This window comes from Nanorana parkeri, unplaced genomic scaffold (assembly GCF_000935625.1).
Source record: "Nanorana parkeri isolate BGI_ZX_2015 unplaced genomic scaffold, ASM93562v1 scaffold150, whole genome shotgun sequence".
NCBI classification, from domain to species: Eukaryota; Metazoa; Chordata; class Amphibia; order Anura; family Dicroglossidae; genus Nanorana; species Nanorana parkeri.
In genome coordinates this window covers 1,704,550-1,728,110 of record NW_017306418.1, presented here as the reverse complement: position 1 = coordinate 1,728,110, position 23,561 = coordinate 1,704,550, and the positions used below count along the sequence as shown (strand labels likewise).

Genomic DNA, 23,561 nt, shown 5'->3' with positions numbered 1-23,561 from the left:
AGCGCCTGAGATTCCCTAAAGGTATAGAAGCAGAACTCCAACAAGTCACCAACCACCTGCAAAACAAAGATAATTCATATTATGAAATGAGTGAACATTAACCATTCAGTGGAAAAAAATGTCAGTAGAAATGAGAACATTTCTTGTAAAACTATATGCAAGCGAAATTTTACAAAAGTGGATTTTCTGCTAGTGTGATTGGTTGAAGTAAACACAGCTTCATCCTATTCACCAAGCTCAACGGACATTCATTTGCCATGTGAGCAGGCTCTATTCCTTTCATAAATCAACCCAGTGTGCATTCACATACTATAAAACATAAACTTTTCTGTGTAAATTCTGTTGCCTTCCCCATCACTGCTATAATACACTGATATATGAAGCAGTAAAACACCCTCACATACAGTAATTCTTCCCTTACTCCTATGTAACAATGAGCACCCATTGTCTTCTAGGGTTCCTCTAGCTGTTTCAGTTCATTTACTTAATACTTTGTCATGTGTCCGTCAAACTTCAACATATTTTCTATCATCAGTGTGCCTCTAGCTTTGCCACAAGTGACCAGCATTTTAACAGTCCCCAGAGGAAGAGGCATTTTGACAAACTTACAGTCAAAGTTGCTGTAAACATAAAACTGACATTAAGTGGTTTGTTCTTAACTTTGTCTGCTTTATGGATGCTTGCTTTAGTTTTAGAAAATGTCAGTCTGGTTCCTTAAATGAAACAGTTTGTCATAATACAGATGCCACAGCTACATTGCTATACAACCTGGAAGTTCCCAAACATTCAGCCTCATTTTCTCACTTCCTACTTTGTAAGTCTGTGGCATGGAACATCAATTGTTGAAAGTGCCTGCTGCACACCATACAGCGTTGTGACCAGTGTACATAAGACAAGTGCTCGAAGTGAGCGCCTCGGATGGTGCCATGCAGAACCTCAGAGATGTGAAGGTAGGTCACCAGCACTCCAAAATGAAAAGAAAATATTGTTTATTGCAAATAATGTCACGTAAGTCAGAATTGCCAACATTTTGGAGTTGTGCTGGGTCTCTTCCTTAAGGCGACATAGTGACCTCAAGGCATCACTGTGTCGCCTTGAAGAAGGAACCCTGCGCGGCCCTAAAATGTTGGCAATTTTGACCTATGTGACGGTTTTTGCAATAAACAATCTTTTCTTCGCTTTGTGGAGTGCTGGTGACCTACCTTCACATCTCTGTGGCATGGAACAAGGCTGCGGGTTGGAACATAAAATGTTTGATGAGAAATAATCACTTTTATGATTCAAAAGGATAGAAAATAAATTTTTCAGTTTCTCAAAATACAAACCAGTATAAATACATTTAATGGCTCCCTAGGAGTAATCACACGTTGTCCTTTCCGTGAAGACTCAGGTTTTTAGAAAGGACACTTTAGAAAATGCACATGGTAGATCAACTAACTTAAATCTTATGTTGAACATATTTAATACAGAAAACTGTCACATTGCACGTACATGCATTTCCAAATCTTGCCCTATGAGTAATACTTCAGATGAAAGACTAGAAAGACTAGATAGGACTCTTCCTCCACATATGCTCTTTGCTCACCTGCACGTGATTCAGAACTATAAAATTAGTCATAGCCATACAGTTCCCTTTAATACAGTACTATTATTATCATCCTATAGGTGTCATTAAAGGGACATAAACAAAACCCGGTGAAATCACACTCAGACTAATTTTCCTTTTCAGAGTAACTTGAGATAATATCATTAAACCTGATTTCTTTTTTTCATTGAATTCCATCTCAAGAGAAACAAAGTGGCTGCCACGGCTGACTTCTCCTTCTGAAAACTCTAGTTGCTGTCTGTCACACTGATCCTCTTATTTCAATACTTTGAGTCACTAACCTGTCTGCTGATAAGGACTTCGAACTTGTCTCTGACTTGTCTTATCTGCATACTTATCATGTGTTAGTGACTTAAACCATACTGAAGTCATAGGGTCAGCGTAATAACCAGGCAACCAGTCTTTTCAGAAACAGGTACTTAATAGCGATGAGCTTCAGGTTCAGGTTGACTATGGGTGCAACCATTCGCTGTTTGAGAAAATGGCAAACAAATGCAGCTATTCATGCCCATAGCAACACATTCCCAACAATGTACTTCCTGGCCTCTAAACTGTAGTAAGGTTGCTTGGAGGAGCCAATCATGGGGACTTTCTTGTGCCAGCCCCCCTCCCTTTAAAAGTCAGGTTTCACAGCAGCCTTTGTTCAGTGTTGTTGCAGCAGACATAGAATATTTAGGGAAAGATGGGTGCTAATGCTGGCGCTGATTGTTTAAAATGTCTATCTATACAGGTGAAACTCGAATAATTAGAATATCGTGCAAAAGTAATTGCAGTAAGTGCTGCAAAAGGGGCCCAAACCAAGTACTGAGTACATATGCATGCTTGTACTTTTCAGAGGTCCGATATTGTTCTATGTACAATCCTTGTTTTATTGATTGCATGTAATAATCTACTTTTTTGAGGTTGTGGATTTGGGGTTCTTGGGGTTTTCATGAGCTGCAAGCCATAATCATCACAATTATGACAAATCACGGCTTGAATTATCTTGCTTCGCATGTAATGAGTCTATTAGTTTCACCTTTTAAGTTGCATTAGTGAAATAAATGAACTTTGCACGATATTCTAATTATTCGAGTTTCACCTGTATGTACACTGGGTCACAGACACACTAATAGTGTGTTGTACAGTGGTTCATAGCAGATTAGGAAGGTAATTTAGAGTGTTTCCAGGGAGAGTTGGATGCTGGTGCAGATTACTGAAAATGTCTATCTATACTTACATTCAGTGACAGACACACTAACAGTGTGTTGTACAGTGGTATAGCAGGTTTGGAAGAGAATTTAGTGTTTCCAGGGACAATTAGATGCTAATGGTCGTTGCTAAAACGGTCCATATTTACACTGAGCCATAAACATCTTGGGGGCTATTCAATAAAGCATTTGGGACACGTTATGGCCAAGTCTTTTGAATTTGGCAAAATCATTTTTAGTCTTTTGCCAAATTCAATTCTTGCTATTTCCGACACGTTCAACAAATTTGGGTAATTCTCATCTGCAACATTTACATTCTTAAGCTATGGTTGCGAAAAATTCAAGTGTAAATGATCATCTTGCTCAGAGTGCGGCTTTAAGCTTTATTTCTTTTACGAGTACAATTTCCTCTAGATTTTAGATCTGTTGTGGCTGCTACTACCACAGGTAAAAAAATAATAATATTCAGGTGTTGTATCCAAAAGGACCTAAAAAAGCAATTTTTGATAGTTATAATATGGATCATATTGAGGTGCTGCTGTTACTGTAATAAAGCCAAGCAATAATGTAAAAATATATAAATGTATACATGCAAATATGTGATGTCAGAATGCAGTGCTGCTGAAGCTGTCCATGAGAATCATACTGTTCTGTAACACCACATACAGCTTAAAGGCATCACCCAAGCATGTATTAAAAGGATCGATGTTTTTCCAATGTCACCCTCAAAGTCACATAAAAAGGTGGACCCTCTGCTGAACAGTACTTTTTAAGTTTTGTTCTTGCATTTGTTTATGTCCCCCATTGTAGTACCAAACTCCACATGCCCTTTTATTTTTGAAAATGGCCAAAAATGATTTCCAGAAACCCCCCATAGACTTCAATTGGATTGTTTAAGAGTTTGATGGGCTTGAAAAATGGCTTTTACTTTTTCTTCTACTTTTCCTGCATTGGTCACTGTGTCAACTAGTGCAGTGCTCAGCTTCCCATGCTCTTTGTTTCACAATCACTTGCCTATTAGCCTTGAAAATAACTAGAATTGGTGTTCCAGATTCACCCTCCCAAACCCCACACACACACACACTTCAATGGGGTTTTGGATTTAGGTTTGCAATTTTCAAGAAGACTTTTCATATTTCTCTCATTACAGATTTACTTTAAATCAAACCTCTGCTTTGCCCATGTGAAGGGTTTACTGCCGTCCTCCTCAATGGCACCATCCCTTTACTCCCTCTGCTAATTTGTTCAGCGACTGATAGGGAAAACAAATTCCTAGTATTTTCATATATGGGGAGCCTGTGACACAGCTCTTGCTTGGTGATTGGCCAGTTAGACTCCTAACATGGACACAAGAGTACAATAGAGGCTTTAGCCCTGTTTAAGCTCCAAGTCAGGATTTACACAATGCTTTCTCTGTTTGCAGTATATGGGCAAAGCATAGGTTCACATTAAGGGTGAATATGTAATCATGTTATCGCCGTGTTGTATGTTCCTTACACAGCAACTGCAGCTGGGAAAATATACACTATTTTGCACTGACTAGGGACTACATGCCGATTACTATATCAGAATTATATCTGGAGTTAATTTCCAAGTAGATGGTGTCCTCACACAGGTTAAGCCACATGTGGTTGTTCTGGGCAGCTCCTATGTATCATTCAGCTCGTTTTCATCAATGTTTCACAATTAATAGGTTATTTCCAGGGTAACTTACTTTGTTGTCATATTGAGTATATAAATATTATTAGCCTAGCAAATATGGCTCCATTTGTATGCTACTCTGCATTTATACACAGTAATTATAGGTCTTACAGAGTCTGTAAGACCTATGGTGTAATTTAGCTGGATTGCATATGACGTGCTTATTACTAATTATTTTAATATTCACAGTACTGTGCAAAGGTTTTAGGTGAGAAAATGCTGTAAAGTAAGAATGATTTCAGAAATACGTGTCAATAGTGTATTTTTGTCAATTAACAAATAAAAAGTAAATGAACAGAAGAGAAATTCAAATCAAATCAATATTTGGTGTAACCACCCTTTGCCTTTAAAACAGCATCAATTCTTCTAAGTACACTTGCACACAGTGTTTGAAGGAACGCAGCAGGTAGGTTGTGCCAAACATCTTGAAGAACTGAGCACAGATCTTCTGTGGATGTAGGCTGCCTCAAATCCTTCTGTCTCTTCATGTAATCCCAGACAGACTTGATGATGTTGACATCAGTGCTCTGTGGGGGCCAAACCATCACACCCAGGACTCCCTGTTCTTCTTTATGCTGAAGATAGTTCTTATTTACATTGGCTGTATGTTTGGGGTTGTTGTCCTGCTGCAGAATTAATTTGGGGCCAATCACACACCTCCCTGATGGTATAGCATAATGGATAAGTGTCTGCTTGTATTTATCAGCATTGAGGGCACCATTGATTCTGACCAAATCTCTAACTCCATTGGCAGAAATGCAGCCCCAGACTTGGGAGGAATCTCCACCATGCTTCACTGTTGCCTGCAGACACTCATTATTGTACTGCTCTCCAGCCCTTCAGTGCACAACCTGCCTCCTGCTACAGCCAAATATTTCAAATTTTGACTCTTCAGTCCAGAGCACCTGCTGACATTTTCCTGCACCCCAGTTCTTATGTTTTTGTGCACAGTTGAGTCACTTCGCCTTCCTTCCACGTCAGGTATGGCTTTTTGGCTGCAATTCTTCCATAAAGACCACTGCTGCCCAGACTTCTCTGGACAGTGAATGGGTGTACTTGGGTCCCACTGGTTTCCTCCAGTTCAGTGCTGATGGCACTGCTGGACATCTTGTGATGTTGAAGGGAAGTATAATGTGTCTCAGTCTTGCCATGGTGCATGACCTATGACATGAAACTGTCTTCCACAACCTCACCTTAGTAAAAGAGTTTGGCTGTTCCTCACCCACTTTTAAGTGGTTTCTGTTTCAGGTAATGACTTGTGTTTCAACCTACATATGAAATTTATGATAATTAACACTTGATTGGTACAATTAGTTGATCGAACACCTGACTCTAATCCTACAAAATCCCTGACTTTGTGCAAATGTGTGAATTGATGCTGGTTTAAAGCCAAAGGGTGGTCACACCAAATATTGATTTGATTTAGATTTTTCTTCTGTTCACTCACTTTGCATTTTGTAAATTGATAAAAATAAACAATACAAATATATATTTTTGAAAGCATTCTTACTTTACACTTTGCAGACACAAATGACAGCCATAGTGGTCTGACAATGTTTGTTGTTCGGCGAGGCTTTAAAAGGCAACATGGCTTTAACATTTGATGTAGAAACCAGGTGGATGGCTATGATACATTCATCTGAACCTCTTCATATGGTGTAGCTGTGTGTGACAGTGGCATATGGGGTGCATCACATGCAGATACCATACTGGCAGAGCACAGGGGTGGAAAATACCCTACTAGTAGAAATGGCAAATAACCTAATAGCAGAGAGCAGGGTTGTACAGCTTTGAAAAGCTTGTCTGGCAGTAGCCCAGTTATAAAGACACAGATATGCTATATTGAGGGCACCATTGATTCTGACCAAATCTCTAACTCCATTGGCAGAAATGCAGCCCCAGACTTGGGAGGAATCTCCACCATGCTTCACTGTTGCCTGCAGACACTCATTATTGTACTGCTCTCCAGCCCTTCAGTGCACAACCTGCCTCCTGCTACAGCCAAATATTTCAAATTTTGACTCTTCAGTCCAGAGCACCTGCTGACATTTTCCTGCACCCCAGTTCTTATGTTTTTGTGCACAGTTGAGTCACTTCGCCTTCCTTCCACGTCAGGTATGGCTTTTTGGCTGCAATTCTTCCATAAAGACCACTGCTGCCCAGACTTCTCTGGACAGTGAATGGGTGTACTTGGGTCCCACTGGTTTCCTCCAGTTCAGTGCTGATGGCACTGCTGGACATCTTGTGATGTTGAAGGGAAGTATAATGTGTCTCAGTCTTGCCATGGTGCATGACCTATGACATGAAACTGTCTTCCACAACCTCACCTTAGTAAAAGAGTTTGGCTGTTCCTCACCCACTTTTAAGTGGTTTCTGTTTCAGGTAATGACTTGTGTTTCAACCTACATATGAAATTTATGATAATTAACACTTGATTGGTACAATTAGTTGATCGAACACCTGACTCTAATCCTACAAAATCCCTGACTTTGTGCAAATGTGTGAATTGATGCTGGTTTAAAGCCAAAGGGTGGTCACACCAAATATTGATTTGATTTAGATTTTTCTTCTGTTCACTCACTTTGCATTTTGTAAATTGATAAAAATAAACAATACAAATATATATTTTTGAAAGCATTCTTACTTTACACTTTGCAGACACAAATGACAGCCATAGTGGTCTGACAATGTTTGTTGTTCGGCGAGGCTTTAAAAGGCAACATGGCTTTAACATTTGATGTAGAAACCAGGTGGATGGCTATGATACATTCATCTGAACCTCTTCATATGGTGTAGCTGTGTGTGACAGTGGCATATGGGGTGCATCACATGCAGATACCATACTGGCAGAGCACAGGGGTGGAAAATACCCTACTAGTAGAAATGGCAAATAACCTAATAGCAGAGAGCAGGGTTGTACAGCTTTGAAAAGCTTGTCTGGCAGTAGCCCAGTTATAAAGACACAGATATGCTAAAAGCATAGACAATGATTCAAGAAGAACCACCTATGACAGCTAGGCCAAAAGGAGACAAAAAATATGTAAGGGGTGCAAAGGAGGAGAATAGAAAAATAGAAATAAACTAGTCACCAAAATAAAAGATGGTGAAAGTGCTTCCCTGATAAATTGTACAACCATGCAACTTTTATTTGCTATACTCTGCTTTCTGGAGATACTGCACTCAGCTCGGATATTCAGCACTCAGTCCTGGGAGACTTCAGCTCATGAGTGGCCAGCACCCGGAATGTGACAGCAGCTGCCAATCTGCTCCTAGGCACTGCTTGAAAGGTGCAGCATTAGGTCAAGATTGGGGGCAGGGGTGTGGGACATGAGCAAAAATTGAAGATAAAGGGCAGTGTCACCCCTTAAACCAATCCATGAATACAACTTACAGCAGAAAATAGAATAGCAAGAATGAGAGTGAGAAGTGCTAATTTGAGGAGAGAAACATAGAGGAAGGTGGCACTAGCCCTTAAGGTGTAAATTTTCATGTGTGCATTATTCCTCTTATACCACATATTGTAATCCTGTTGTTCTGTCTATCTTAGTAATATACAAGATATAATGACACACATATTTCAAAGAAAGTGGAATTTCTCACAGCTACTAAGAGTTATCCTTACGCAATTTAGAAAATGAAAGATGACACTTGATTGGACAACATATTTTTTACAAGTAATTTGTTGGGCTATTAATCTCAATTTTCCAATTGCAAAGAAAAGGCTGATGATAATAAAGAGTAATAATAACAATCTTGTGCATGTCAGCTGTGAAAGAGATGCAAGAGTCATAGACTTTTGTAAAATGAAATAATAACAGTGTGGGGCCTTTCACTCTTGCAATGATTTCCTGTATTATTAGCTGATAAAGGTATCACTTTACAACACTTCTGTCATTCTTACAAAAATTCTTCATTCTCTCAAAGAGTATCTGGAAACCATGCACAGGAAAAGCACTACCCTCCTCACCACTCGTAACTAATTATTATCTCATCACAAATCTAGCTCTCTCATGAACAGGAAATGTGAGTCACACCCGCTTGATGTAAACACACAATATGCCAGGCAAGGTTTTTTTTTCCTTTATTGATTTGTTTGAAATATTACTTATTATTTTGATATCTTCTCTCTGTATTTATGTGACAACAGTACAAAAGGTGCCTTTTCACAAAACTCAGCCAAGGGTAAAGGCAGTCATTTATTTAAGTCTAGCTTCAATTCAGTCTCTTTCCTAACTGTTGGACAGGATTTCAGAAATAATAAGTGAAAAATACTGCATTTCCTTGAGGTCATTTGGTGGCAGGCATTTTGACAGATTTCCACATTACTTCTCAAACAGGCCTAACGTTCGTTTTATAGTAGTTGGTGATTGTAAGTGCCGATTGGTGGCTGGAACCATCATTATGCCACATAATACACAATTTGCAAAGGTCAGCTGTGGGGTAAACATTTTGTCATGACTCTAGGTTAAAATCTACTGGCTGCATAGCAATAAGTTCAGCTAATTATGGAACGACAAGTTGAATAAAGACTTCTGGAGTAAATACCACCTAAACAACATAAAGCAACAGATTCAGCAACTTAACCATCCAAATATCCCCTTTCCATAGAAAGCAATTTTTTCAAAATATCGAAGTATTCTTTGTCAAAGGGAATGTGCCTTTTTTACCAAGTAAATTAGAACTATGTTCAAAAACTGAACAAAAACAGTGCAAGGCAGCATGGTAACCTTTATTAATAGAGTGGTGTTCATTTTAAACATCAAAAAGTTACCTTGGATGGGTGTATTAGCCATGACGATGCTTCAGCTCAGTGGAATATACCTGTTGCCACCCTTGCATTGGCTTTGGTCACTAGAACTACAGCACAATCGGGTGACATCATCTTGGGTTGGGCATTGTTGTACCTTGTTTTTCAGTCAACAGTAGATCACGTCTAGCTCCATCCACTAGACCATGCCTATCCCTGCCAATTATGGAAATCATGGGTGGCGTAGAACAGGCAGAGGACTAGCAGAGCTCTAGGAAATAACATTTTAGTGCTGCTTACGTCTGTCTTGAATCCACTTCAGAAATGGGGAAAAGGATCACGCAAGACTAATAACACAATTTAGTGTTACATCTTTAATGCAGTAGGAAACATTGTTCACATAAATATTTAGCAAACAATTACTTCTTCATGGAGTTTTTAGCCACTTCCATAAACTGATTCATGTTGCTTTAAGTTCTACTTTAAGATCCTACTTAGGACTCACAGGAAAAAAAAATAATCTTACAACCTCTCTAGTCAATCATTTGATAGAAAACCCCCCACAGATACTGTATGTGTGACCACCTTTACTTGGGAAGCCAACCAAGAGAACTGGAAACACCCAAAATAAAATGTAACACCTAAAGTGGAATTTCAGCCAAAACCATTCTCTAGTATTTAATAGAGTAGGGACAGGTTCTATCAAATTTTTATTGTTATCTTTGAGCCACAACAATAAGTCAGAAAAAATGGTCCCAAAATTAGGGGAAATCTCACCTGTTCTGTTGATAAGAGTAAACATTTTAGATATCCCCTTACTTTGTTACTGTTGACCTAGTCACCAGGGCAGAAAAAGAAAGTAAATCTGCCAAAAAGGGAACACACACCAATAAAAACCTGACAGAGGTTTTAACCCTTCCACGATTTATCCAAATCCAGAAAAAAGTTTTGGCTGGATTTTCATTTTAAGTTAAAGTACACCTCTATCAAAAACAAGATTTGCCCATGGAAGTTGTTTGTCGTTATTAAGCATGATCTCTGTATACTTTATTTTGAAGAATTATTTCTGCTGGCTCCAGCCTCTGGTTGGAACATCAGGTTTAGGTTTTGGTTTTAGGTGGTGCTAGCCCTAAAATAATCAACAAGGACAAGGTCAACTAAAAACTACCACCAACTACAAGTTGCTTTTACAGTTAAACCACCATACACAGTATGGGCAGATGTGGTTACATGATCTGAGGTATTATAATTATTCCCTGTGTGGTGTAGTAACGTGGCGATTTACATTAACTGAGTAGTAGAGCATCATTCAGGAGTTTTATCAGTTGGTTCAAGATCACAGCTTGTATGGAGATGTTAGTATCTATCATATCATACCCTATACACATAAAATATTTATTTAGATCTACCAAGCTAGTCCTTCAGAAAGTAGCAACTTTTGTGACCATTCCAATTGTTTATAACAAGCAATACAAACATTACTTTGCCATAGTGATGCAACACTCCAGAACTGACAACACAGTTACCAGTCAACACATCAAAACCATCTCTCACTGCAAGCTGTACTTTGTCACACGTCAATTCAAACTCCGTAAACTCATTGGCTCACCTCAGTCATACAGTACTGCAACACTCATACCTCTTATCCACTAATAACAAAAAATATAACTATAACCGAAGAGACTGCTGTATAGACTTGGCTGTCAGGAGGTAGTTGATGTCATGTCCTGAAATATAAACTGTGAATCCTACCCCAGCACAAATGATCTATTTATCCATATTAAAAGGTAGGGGATTATGCTGAAGGGCCAACACTATTCCATAGTAGTAAAATGGTCTCTGTTCAAGGGTTTTGTTATAGGCGATCCACTGGTAAGTCTTTGCTGGACAAGATGTACCATAAAGTATACAGCCAGGTCTCACTGCTATTTTGCATCTGATACAATGACACGGCTTGAATATAAGTTCATTAATAAAATGGTAATGACAAAGACAAGTATTAACTGGGAACATCTGTGTGTACAGAAATAAATGTAAGTATATTATTACAACGTACAGTATAGTATAAATATAAAATGTGTTTGACAGTAATTGTGCAATTAAAACATGAAAAGAAAACAATCTCGTCAGAAAATCTGATTACAAGTTATATCAAATAAACAAGTGTCTTGTGGGTTTAGCAATAATATTGTGTTCATTCCTCCTTCTCTGATATTGTCTGTTCTGTGGTTTCCTCTCCGATATTCTGCCTATTTTAAGATAGTATCAGTGGTTGTTATGTTCTTTTTAACCATATATGAACCCTGAGCAGTATAATAAAATCACCCATTTAAAAGGACCTCAGAGCATTCTTTAAAGAATAATCTCACTCTTCCAACAAGCTCACATGGTATTCAGAGCATAAGAGTTCTCTATGGCCTGTGTACCACTGTGCTATAAGACAACAGGCCAGGACATGGCGAAGTGCTGTTGCCCTGAGAACAAGGTTATTGTCACAGGACACCACAAAAATCGTTTGACAGCAATGGACAATTAGATGCTATGACCAGGTAGAATAATGATGTGCAACTGTGCAACTGTCGCCAGGTTGTACAGCACACTCGGATATCTTGCTGGCCATTGTTTATGGTGAGACATCTGCCAATGTTAGCATGTGTTTGTCAACTCATATTTTGGTCCTGCCTGCATCACATAATGATGTGAATGCAAACACTCTTTGCTCTAAAAGAAGTTTCCTGTAGGAAATTTTAGTGGAGTTCCAGATGTCAGGTTCCTTCCAGCTTACTGTCTTGTACAATGGCAAAGACAAGCAGGACTTTTTTATACATATGATCCCACGCATAAGATGATCATCACCCAGTATGTCTGGTTACAACTATATGCGTGTGAACATTCTGTGACTTCTGCAGCCACCCCACCAAACAATCTCGGGGGGAAAATCAACTGGCTGTTTTATTTTATTCAGGTGGGGGTAGTCACTGCTGTTCTAAGATCAGATTATAGAACATCTTGGTCTCCTCTTTGCCCCCTCAAAAAGCATAGACATGGATGTATGCTCAGTCCAAAACAGGAATGCAGATTGTGATGTCTTTCCCAAAAAGATTTTCAGTGGTTGGAGCTTGGTTCGATATTATACCGAGCAATGGTTTTGTAGCTGTGTAATAGAGTTGATAGAGGGGAGATAGTAAATAACTGCAGGGTGTCTGAATACACTGTAGGTGTGATTCTTATCATTATCACTTGTGTAAAAAATCTTGTTAACACTCATAGGGGGGTCATTATGAAAACTACTTTTACATCTAGTATGTTAATTGTTGTTATTTCAATATTTTCACAATAAATAAATACAGCGAAAACCATTACTCTGCCACAGTTGTAAAATAGTTCAATAGATCATTTTACAGATGTGTGAGAATGAGCAGTCAGTGAACAGGAGGGCATGATAAGTAAAGAGCTTTTCACTTTGTGCATGTGCAAACTGTGCAAGAGAGTAATATTCACAGCATATTGATCATAGACAGCTTTATGGTGACCTCACTTTATACCCATCGCTTGAGAGTGACATTGATGTTGGTAAAGAAGATAGTACACTGTTTCATGTTTACCATGCAATGCAAAGTGCTACTTTTTTTTTAAATAAAACATGATTTTTCATTCACATTTACTATTACTAATAAAATGGACTCTTCATTTGAATTAGTTATCTAATTAATCCTTTTTGGCGCTCTATATCTCCAATGTAATGACTTTTGATAACTTTACTCTTGTGTAATGAGAATCCTTGCCAGGAATCACCAAATAGGAAGGATGAGGATGACTGCCCTGAAGCATGCTCCTCGAAAAACAAGTTAGCAGTGGCAGCTGCCATATGTGTATTCTGATGTGTTGGCCTTTTGCGCACATAAGACCATTTTAACTATGTGTAAACTTATTATATTTAATAAGACAAAAAGTACAGTACCATAACACCACTGATCTTGTTAGAATGTGACTGTTCGGTGTTACTGTACTCTACACAGTGGTCCTGTGCATAGCACATACAGGACAAACTGACAAGTTGACTTTAATTCTCAATCTTTCCAGTTGCAAATACTCTGTTCAGATGTCGGCAGTGAGGAAAGAAAGACATGAGTAAGCTCCAAGTGACTCCAGCTGGTGCTCATATAGGACTGAGGACTCATTCCACCACCATGTGACAGCTCTAAGTCTATAACCTAGGACCAGCGCTGTCACCTGATGTGAGTAACATGCTCCTCCATAACTGGAAATGCTGGGTAACTAATTTGGTCCCAGTGGTTGGATGGTTCTTATATGTTATATGCGTGTGAAATATTTTTTCAATACACGTAATTACAGTTTGGTCAACATTTATATAATTTGTTATACAAATGGTGTAATCTATGCTTATTGCCACTGACAGAACTTGCGCCATAGCAGCCCACGCAGCTGCTATGGGGCCTGGTCGGAGGTCCAGGAGGTGTGTATGAGTGTAGGGCTGAACTGTTCTTACAGGCAGCAGAGCACAGCATAGCTATGCCGTGCCATTCCACCTGCCTTCACAAGCAGCCCTGAATACAGCAGTACCACAACAAGCAACAGACCTCAAACATTGCGGCTGTGATCCGCACAGCCCTGCTGCCTGTTGCTGTTTTTAGTGCTGCGGGACCCTACCTGCTGATCTCAGCCTACTTTCCTAAGTAGGTGGAGTTCCTTGCTTTAAAGTGAGGCTGCCCAATTATGCGGACAGGAGGGGTCGAGTCAGGTATGATGGGGCGGCACCTAGCAGATAACATGTGAAAAAGGTGAGAATAGGCGTGACAGGGGGTGGGCCAGACAGGCATCAAGTGGCTCAGGTGATGCAAGCGAAACTTGGAGGGAGTCATGGGAATTGGTGAGAGGGGCATGGTGGTCCTGGTATATGGGGATTATATAATGGGCCTGCAGTCCCCCTTCTCTCACCACCCACCACACCTGCATCCCCCCCTCTACCCATGTACTTGAACCCCCACCCCTTTTCTCTCATCACTGATTGCACCTGCACCCCTTCTACCATCTCTCAGTACCCACTGAGCTTGCAACCCACTTTCACTTAGCACCTACTGTGCCTGCAGCCCCACTTCTCTCTGCACCCACAATGCCTGCAACTCCTCTTCTTGCAGCACCCACCACTCCTGCAGCCCATCTTCTATCAGCGCCCTCTGATCCTGCAGCCCCCCATTCTCCCAGCACCCATTACACCTGCAATACCCAATGTTCCTATAGCACTCCTTCTTTCAGTACCTATTGCACCTATAGCCTATATTTTTTCACCACCCATTGTGCCTGCAGTCCCCCTTCCCTTAGCACCAACCATTGACCACGTATGGTCGTGACCATATGTGGTCAATGACATCAGACAGCTCCCCAACCCGCTTGTTTACATTCAGCTGCTGACTGGGGAACTGTCAGTTGTGGCGAGAGTCAAAAAAAGAATACAGAACGTTTTATGTATGGAGAAGGTGGAGCACGAGTGACCAACATAGCCTTCACTGCATCCACTGTATGAGAGATGGGACTGTAAGTCTTGATGCCGGAATTTTGGTGCTTTCTGTACTGTACTGTACTGTACAGGTTGAATGAAACAAACAGTTTTACCTGATGCAGCACATCATGGGACATGGGATACACATCATTAAAGAAAATTTACTGATACACATAAACATGTTTAAAAATATTTTTTCCTGGAATTCAGCTTAAAGAGCATAAGCAGCATTGCCACAGTTGAAACAATCAGGTGTTTCAGAGAACTGTTGCTAGTAGCCCATATTCAAATTTCTGCTATGGGGCCCTAGGGTCTGTAGTTCTGCCCCTGCTAATTGCAAAATTTCAGGGACTTCCACATGATCATCATCTATCTCTTTCAAAACTGGCATGCCTTGTGTGGTCATGAAGTCTGATTTTGCCAGTGTGATACTGGAGTTAGCCAATAAAGAGGGGCCTAGAGTGGCAATAATGATAAACCTAGGCCTGGTCACAATCTAGGCCAGCATTGTTTGGAAGAAGACCTCTCATCTGACAGTAGGCATCACATAACAGGAAAAGCTCTTCAATGACACTAGAAAAAAAAATAAAGGCCAAACATTTTTACGGATCAATATCAGAAACAACCAGAACATTCACATGTGCAATATGTAGATTCCTAGGTTTATGCCTGACATTGGCACCAGGCAAGGAAGATGTGCTTTAAGTAAGATCTATGACTGGCAAGGGAATCAAGTTTTTAGGCCTCCCACTGTGCTTCTTGAGGAAGGGGATCAGAAAATACTCCAGAAAAATAATTCCATATGTACATTCTTTAAACAACACCAAGCTGTTATGTTATGGCCTGTCCTCAAGTGCACTCATCTCACCCTATGATCGCGTATGAAACATAAATAATGAACGCACGCTGGAGACAGAGGTATTCTTGCATGCCAGCAGCAATATAACAAGCCTCAGTACAGTCCAAAGTTGAGCTCGGCATCAAATAAAGTGACCACATAGTACTTCAACAAGACGGACACAGATCACTTCTGTCCAAGATATAGATTACTAAGCCTTTTTTTAAACCTCATAAATGTAAAACTACATGAAGTACGAAGAGGTTTAGCAACATGTACAAGGAAATAAAAGGTCTTAGCACATGAATTTTACTTGGCAGCTGCTAGGAAAAACAAGCAGTTAAGGTAGCACAGTCAAAACATTCAAATACGCCGCATTCTAAATTTAGCTATTTTCCTTTTTTTTTATATTCAGCAGAAATGTTAAATATAGCCAAATAAAATACCTTAGAATAATTCACAGTGTCAGACAGCTATCTCACATGTAATTAATCTGATGTAACTTATATTGATTGGCAACCGTAAATTTGTTTTGTTGTCAGGTTACAGAAAATTTGGGGAGGTACAACAGTGCTGGATAAAAGATGCATGAGCTGCCTGAGCAGAATTCCAAGCATCTACGGTAATGGTTGTTAGCACAACCCCTGAATCAAATAGTTTCTTCAAAGAGATCTTAGAATAATAGGATCTCCAGCCTTTTAGGAGGTATCTGCATTTTACATGATTGAATTATGTTAATTCTGCTAGTTATTAGCAGTGGTATGTGGAACAGCAACTGCTACTAGATCCATGGTCTCAGGGGCCCAACTCTAAAGGTGCCCATACACCCTACGAATATCAGCCGATTTTCGCCCCATTATTCGTAAGGTTGAAGGGCAGTGTACAACTGCAAATACTGTACAATTGATCGACTTTTGACTAACCAGCAGGTTAGGAAACTTTGCTCGATCGTACGATTTTGCAAGGTTGGTGGCGTATCCGTATGTCAAAATTCGTACAATCTACACTGCACGTGCGCAGACGAAAATACGTGCGGTCGATTACCACAATTCGTCCAGGTGCTTTCTTTTAATTACCGCTGATCCAACCATGCGACAATAGGGGCAGGATGGGGCCGCCGTACAAAAAAACATACAATGGTTCGATCATGGGACGAAAAGTTTCGTCCGATGATTGCAAGGTGTATGGGCAGCTTTAGGCTTCTGATTCAAGGACACTCGTTTCTTTCTTTCTGGATTTCACTGACTGAAGTTTCATTGTGTTATGTTTTTTTTGGATATGGTTGGAAGACATCACAGGTCTTATTGCTGTTTTTGGACACATTTTAGGTTCTGCATGTTGCATAGGCTCAGATAAATTTAGTTCTGCCCTGCATACACCACCTTTTCTAGGACAATTTAGGGCCCAGCCTGCTGCAGAAATTCTGGCATTTGCCAGATTGGCTGCATCTGATAAAGTTTACTGTGCCTACATACATTCTGCGCTTAGCTTTCACATTTGTAATGAGATAGCAGTGACAGCCATATACATAAAACAATTTATACACCCTAGTAACATAGTAGATAAGGTTGAATAAACACAAGGGCCCATCGAGTTCAACCTATGTTCTATGTACCCTAATTCTGCTGACTTTCACATCACATGTATAATTCACAATCAGCATTATGCAGGAGTAGTTTTTGCAACTTAAATGCCGCAGGAAAACTAGAAATATCTTAAATAGGGGGATAGTGGTAACAGAAGCAGTTCACTACCTAATATGAGGCACTTGTAATTAAATTACACACTGTCTTAACATGTAATGTATCTGTAACTGTCACCGACACTTCTCTATAGAGAGCTTGCTAGCCAATGACAGTGGGCGTGGTGAAATGTCATGCTTTATGTCACCAGTTAAGCATGCTTATGTCATCTGTAACAAGTGTGAGAAGCCCCAAGGGTCATAAAGAAATTGGAGCTTTTTGGTTTAATAAATGCATGTTCTGGCACCTGGATTTCATTTAGTAATAACATTTTATTAGGTTCTGTAAAATAATACACATTTAATTCCAAGTTAGGGTTTTGAACTGGTAAGATACAATGAAAGGAATGTATCAATACTGGAGCAGACAAAATCTGGAGCAGTTGCCCATGGCAACCAATCTCTCTTTCATTTTCAACTAAAGAGAGAAGCTGATTGGTTACTATGCACAGCAGCTCCAGATTTTGTCTGCTCCAGTTTTGATAAACTCCCCCCAATGCATGTGCTTTGATAGAAATTGTATTATTATAACTATGTGATTGACTAGTGTTGAACACTCTTCTATTTAAGAAGATAACCTAGCAAAGCCCTATTAAAAGGTAAGGAAGGTTTGAAGAGTTCAGGGGTCAATAGTAAGTAACACACAGTGCATGGTCAGGGGGAAGTAATGCAGAGAAAAAGGGTCAATAGTATGAAATGCAGAGTTCAGAGGTTATTACTATGTTATACATAAAGCAGGGGTAAGGAGTAAGTAACGCAGAGTTCAGAGGTCAGTATTAGGTAACGCAAAGTGCAGGATCAGGAGTAATCTAGAGTGCAGAAGTCAGTAGTATTTACTGCACAGTGCAGGTGTAAGGAATAAGTAGCACAGAGTGCAGGGGCCAGGAGCAAGTAACACAGAGATCAGAGTTCAGTAGTAAGTAATGCAGAGTGCAATGGTCAGGAGTAACACAGAGTTCAGACTCAGCTCTACTGAGTCAGGAAATGAAGTAACACAAACATAGTTTGTAAAGTGCACATAATTAGGTAGGCAAGTAGAATATGATAAATAAATAAATATTTCAAATAGACGTCAAAGCAACAGAAACACACAAAGGTCAATTTACGAAGATGCACAAATTATTTCATGTGCACCTGTTATTTTAATCACACAATCTTTTCTCATTCACACTCATAAATATAATTTATTTTTTTCACTGAATCGTGTCTCCTCCTGGCTGCATAGATGGACTGCTCCTCGGCGTCCTCAGGTCTATACATAGTCTATGCACAGTGTACAGAGTGTGATGACACCAGGGTCCTTAGACCACTGCAGCAGAGGGAGAGAGACATCATTCTAAGAACAAGCCGGCTCGGATGGTCTGGTGAGTACAATTTTTTTTTTTTAGCACCCATACACAAACAAGCACTTAACCTATGCAGTGCAGGCGTAGCCCCACTGTAAGGGTTAATCAATTTTTTTTCCTGGAGTTCTTCTTTAACCACTTGAAGACCAGGGTGTTTACACCCCCTTCCTGTCCAGGCCATTTTCCAGTATTCAGCACTGCGGTACTTTGACTGACGTTTATTCCATCATGCAACGCAATACTGAAATGAATGTTATACCATATTTTGGGGACACATAGAGCTTTTTTTTGGTGGTATTTAATCACTACTGGGGGTTTTTATTTTGTACTATATAATGAAAAAAGTTAAAAAAATGTTGGGAAAAAAACAGTTTCCCCTAAGTTATGTTATAAAACATTTATTAGTACCCAATTATTTTGGTAAAACATAAAAGACGGGGTCACGCCGGGTAAACAGACACCAAACATGTCAAGCTTTAAAACTGCGTGCGCCTGCAAAAATTGCAAAAAACTACCATGCCTAGAATTGGCCATAGGCGACGCTGTAAAAGCTTTTACCGCTCATCAGTTTTGTGTTATCAGTGATTCGTGATCCTAAAATTATTGCTCTCACTGGGATGTTTGTGGGGAAATAGTTGTTTTCGCATGTAGGCACACCCGATGCGTATTTATGTTTGTATGTGCGTGCGCGCAGGGGTGGGGGACTTAACATTTTTTGGGTATTTTTGTTCTTTTTTTTTTTATATGAGATTTAATTTTTTTTTACACTTAAAACAGGTCCTCTTTATTGCGATCACATAGGAGACTTGTTATCCCCATGTGATAGTGAACATACAATGACAGGTCATCGTTATGGAGACATCAGGGGTCTCTAAGACCCCTAATATCACCTTGGGACCCCCAAAGAAGCTGATAAAGCAGAGATCTGCTTTATCAGCTTCTTCTCTCACCAGATGACTGACAGGTGAATGCGGAAGTGATGTAATACACATCACTTCTGCATTCACAGCTGATGAAGCAGAGATGAAGCAATAGCAGCCAGAGAAATCACAGCTAAAGGCAGAAGTAATATATTACACATCGCTTCCGCTCTTAGAGAGGGAGGAGAGATCAGCAGTGGGAGAATGCTGATCTCTCCTCCGTTCTCAGTATAGACAGCTGTTGTGCCGCTGTCTATAACCGGCAGCGGAGGGGAAGTGTGCGGCAGCTGAGGGGGGCACAGCAATGGAGGGGGGACCCGCACACTGTATGTTGTCATACAAGCGATTGGCCAGCCGAACGAACGCTTGTATGTAACAGCCGGTATTGGCTGATTACACTCCAGCGGGATTCGCCCACGAGCAGAAAAAAATCACGTACATGTGCGTCCACCCATTTTTACAATGGGTGGATGGCAATTGGTTAAGAAACTAATTATACTCATAAAACAAAATAAATGAGATGGCAAACTAAAAGTTTGTATACAGTACATACAGGATACGAGTTGCTTCACACAATCCTCAATTTCCCCCCAAAAAACAACAGCATTGTTTGACAGCAAATGTATCTTAATATTCTAATCCAAACTATACAGCCGTAATTAAGCTATTTTCTAAATGCATCTTCCACAATAATAATAGTAAAACAATTGCTACAACTTTTATGAACAGGAGTCACCTTTCCTTTGCTATCTCTACATGCAATGAGTGCAGGAGGAGCTTTTCTGGGGCGTGTAAATTGTAGGAGGAGGTGAAGAAAAACATTGTCTTTGGCTGCAACCTCTTGCTGTCTATTACATTCAGTGGAAACTGATGAGAAACAGTGAGGGTAGTGACTCCTTAAGACTCTGTATACACTGTCACCTAGAACTTCTTTCTTCATGGCAGGAATGTCCTTTGACATCAGCTATTTTTCATACAATATTGGTATGCAGTATTTATCATATGATAATGTGCATTACATGTAATAATTAGTGGAAGTCATATCACCATCACATATCTGATATATAAATATAAGGTACTTAAGGGACATTCTCCATTTTTTTATATATAAACGTAGATTTAATTTAAGTAAGTCGGATCATTAGACTAGTACTTACATCATGAACAGAGTCTAGAAGTTTAGTTAGATGGAAATACCGCTGCCAGCTCTGTCCAGCACTGTGTGGGCTCTTCATTAATATTTTCCTCAGTTCTTTAATGTAATTCACTCTCATTTCTTCAAAAGCAGCTTGGCATTTAAGTCCATCTTTAGGAACTGGGATGAAAAAAATATAAGAATAGATTTCAGAGGGAAAAAAATATAAGCACCTGGTGATGTAATAAGCATTCATAAACAGATATGATACCACAGTTAACCAAAATCTTACCTATTATAGTAATGTTAATATGTGTTCTATTTTTAGATAAAGGATGTTGCAATGTTATGTGTTATTATTTGGTATTGTGGTGACAAAACACAGTAAACCTGTTAATCATTTAAAAATAAGAACAGACATCACAAGATGCCTACTATTTTCCAACTCTCAAATGTGCCTCTCAAAAACTAGTTTCACAGACTTTTAGTCTCAGCCCTGTCAACTGCCATTCCTATGTGAAATGACAGTACCCCAGTATAAGGGCATTCCTGATGGAACGAGCAATAACATTTGAAAGCCCTCAAGTCAGGGAAGCCACACAGATGATTGTTTTCTGCCAAGTAACGGTAATGGCAGGCAGGTTATGTTGCCTCCTCTTATACAGGGCTTTAAAATGTGAAAAGACAGGTGTCTTCCTGTAGGATTCAATTAAGCCCATAGATATTACCAGTTGATTTCTATTCATCCTGAGAGGCATAACATATTGCTTCAACATAGGAACACTAAAAACTGAAAGCTGCATTACAGAACAAACTCAGTTTGAGAAACATAGGATTCATTAGGCATAGTTGATAAGAGTGCCAGCGTTCTGAATTTACACTGCATATACGCAACTACTGTAAACTTCATTAGATTGCAGTCAGGTGTATTGGCCTGACCACCAAACAATTTTTTTAATTTAAAGAAGAGGAAAATAAAAAGTTATACTTGCGTCAACCTCAGAGCCAGCTAGCTGTTAGATTGGTCCCTGCCGCCTGTCTCCTCCGCTCCAGCAATGGAATGTCCATTAGCATCCTTATGTCCAATACACTGTATAGAACGTGATGACTCACAGGACATTAGACCGCTGGAGCGGAGGGGGAGAAAGGCGGCAGGGACCAGACTAACAGTCAGCCAGCTCTCAGGTTCAGGTGAGTATAACTTTTTTTATTTTCCTCCCTAGACGAAAACAAGCACTTTACTCTTGCAGCTGTTACCCCTCTGTGAAATTGCTGGGGATGCCCACCACTGCCCAAAGACATTATAAACACCAGCTAAATTGGACAATGGTTATTTAATTTTTAGATGTAACCATAACAATGATTATGCAGTAAATACTTAAAAAAACTGAATTTTCAAATGCATAATGATTCTCAAAATTTGCTGATCAGTATAAGAAGCCTTGTGCTAACTTAGTCGATTTTTGCAAAGTTCAACTCAGTTCAACTGCATGAGACTACAGCTTTCCAAAATGTTGTCAAAATCTGGACTTAATAACAGTAATTACTTATATGTAATGGAAACAAAGTTTTTTTTTTTTAAATTGCGTAGAAATGATTTTGTCTAAAATGGACCTGAGTATGGCTTAAAATGCCAATTAATCAGAGGACACTTCTTCTTCTGAGACCTTTATGGAAGTGGGCAGAGTCCTCTTCTCTTTCCCACTAAACAGACTCCAAATTACACGATGTTACAGAAAGTACACTGGACTGACTCCACACAGAATTAAGGGGAATAACAGTGAAAGGTATACACTGAGATCTGCGGATATGTAAAAGATAATAGAGTGAGAAGCCAATGATGATTAACACAATGCTAATTGAAAATGCTCTTTTAAAAAAAAAAAAAAAATCACACTTGTTACTGATCTCCAAAGTTACCTTTTTTTTTGCTGTAATATTTTACAATATTAGGCAAAAAAACAAAAAACTAAATAGAAATAAACTGTACAAACAAAATGAACAAACTAAAAATACAAAATTCTGGAGAACTGCCCAGATTCTCAAATTGGGTTTCTTCAACACAGCCGTACTCTTAGTCTGGATATTTTCCAATTCTCTACGGACCAGGAAGTATATGAAATGTAGTAGACAATTACAAGAGAAGATGTGAGGCTATGTCACCTTTGCAGTGCTGTATTTGCCAAATGGCACAGGTGGACCAATGCCTCAGGTAGCAGGTTATTGTGTTCATTTTTTCCTTTAATAGCTTTTATTTTTACTCTGGAAACCTCTGACACTTCTAGGTAAATTCATCATTACAACCAAAGTGGAAGGACGTAAAGGAGCTTATGTGACTCTATAAGTAACATGAAGATAACCCCCTATTTTCTGCATACTCCTAAATCATGGACTATGCCAAAGAGTGGCTAGTATCTGCAAATCAGGCAGTGTGCAGTAGCACATACTGGTGTTTATTTTCTCAGAGGTAATCTTGTAACATGGATTGGAACAGAAGAGGTGGAGCCTGCACAAAGGGCATCATGGATACACTAACTTGCATCTTACTTCACAGTATTGTCACCACTTACATTCTCCATGGCTGTGCAGGTTCTCTCATCATGCACAAAACACGTTTCACTTACCATGCCAATTCATGTATTAACCTCTTGCCGTCCGCCCGTAGTAAAAAAACGGACGGACGGCACTGCTACATCTGCGGGTTGCCGTCTCCAGATGGCAATTTTTTTCTGCTCGCGCGCGCCCCCTAGCGGGCACGCACGGGCAGAAAAGACCCGACGATTAAACACACCCGTTACCGGGTGTTTCACATATAG

The 23,561-nt window shown here is 39.6% G+C and overlaps 1 protein-coding gene across 3 annotated transcripts in view; it reads right to left on the bottom strand.

The window, feature by feature from the left end:
* NR3C2 (nuclear receptor subfamily 3 group C member 2) overlaps nucleotides 1-23,561 on the bottom strand; it is a 309,620-nt gene that overhangs the window by 4,300 nt on the left and 281,759 nt on the right. For 2 of the 3 annotated variants that reach the window (XM_018554260.1, XM_018554261.1), the window contains exons 8-9: nucleotides 20,768-20,925; nucleotides 6-56 (exon numbers count right to left, since the gene is read on the bottom strand). In XM_018554260.1, coding sequence (XP_018409762.1) covers nucleotides 6-56; nucleotides 20,768-20,925 — 209 coding nt within the window. The remainder of the gene's footprint in view (nucleotides 1-5; nucleotides 57-20,767; nucleotides 20,926-23,561) is intronic. The other variant, XM_018554262.1, reaches the window with a different exon arrangement.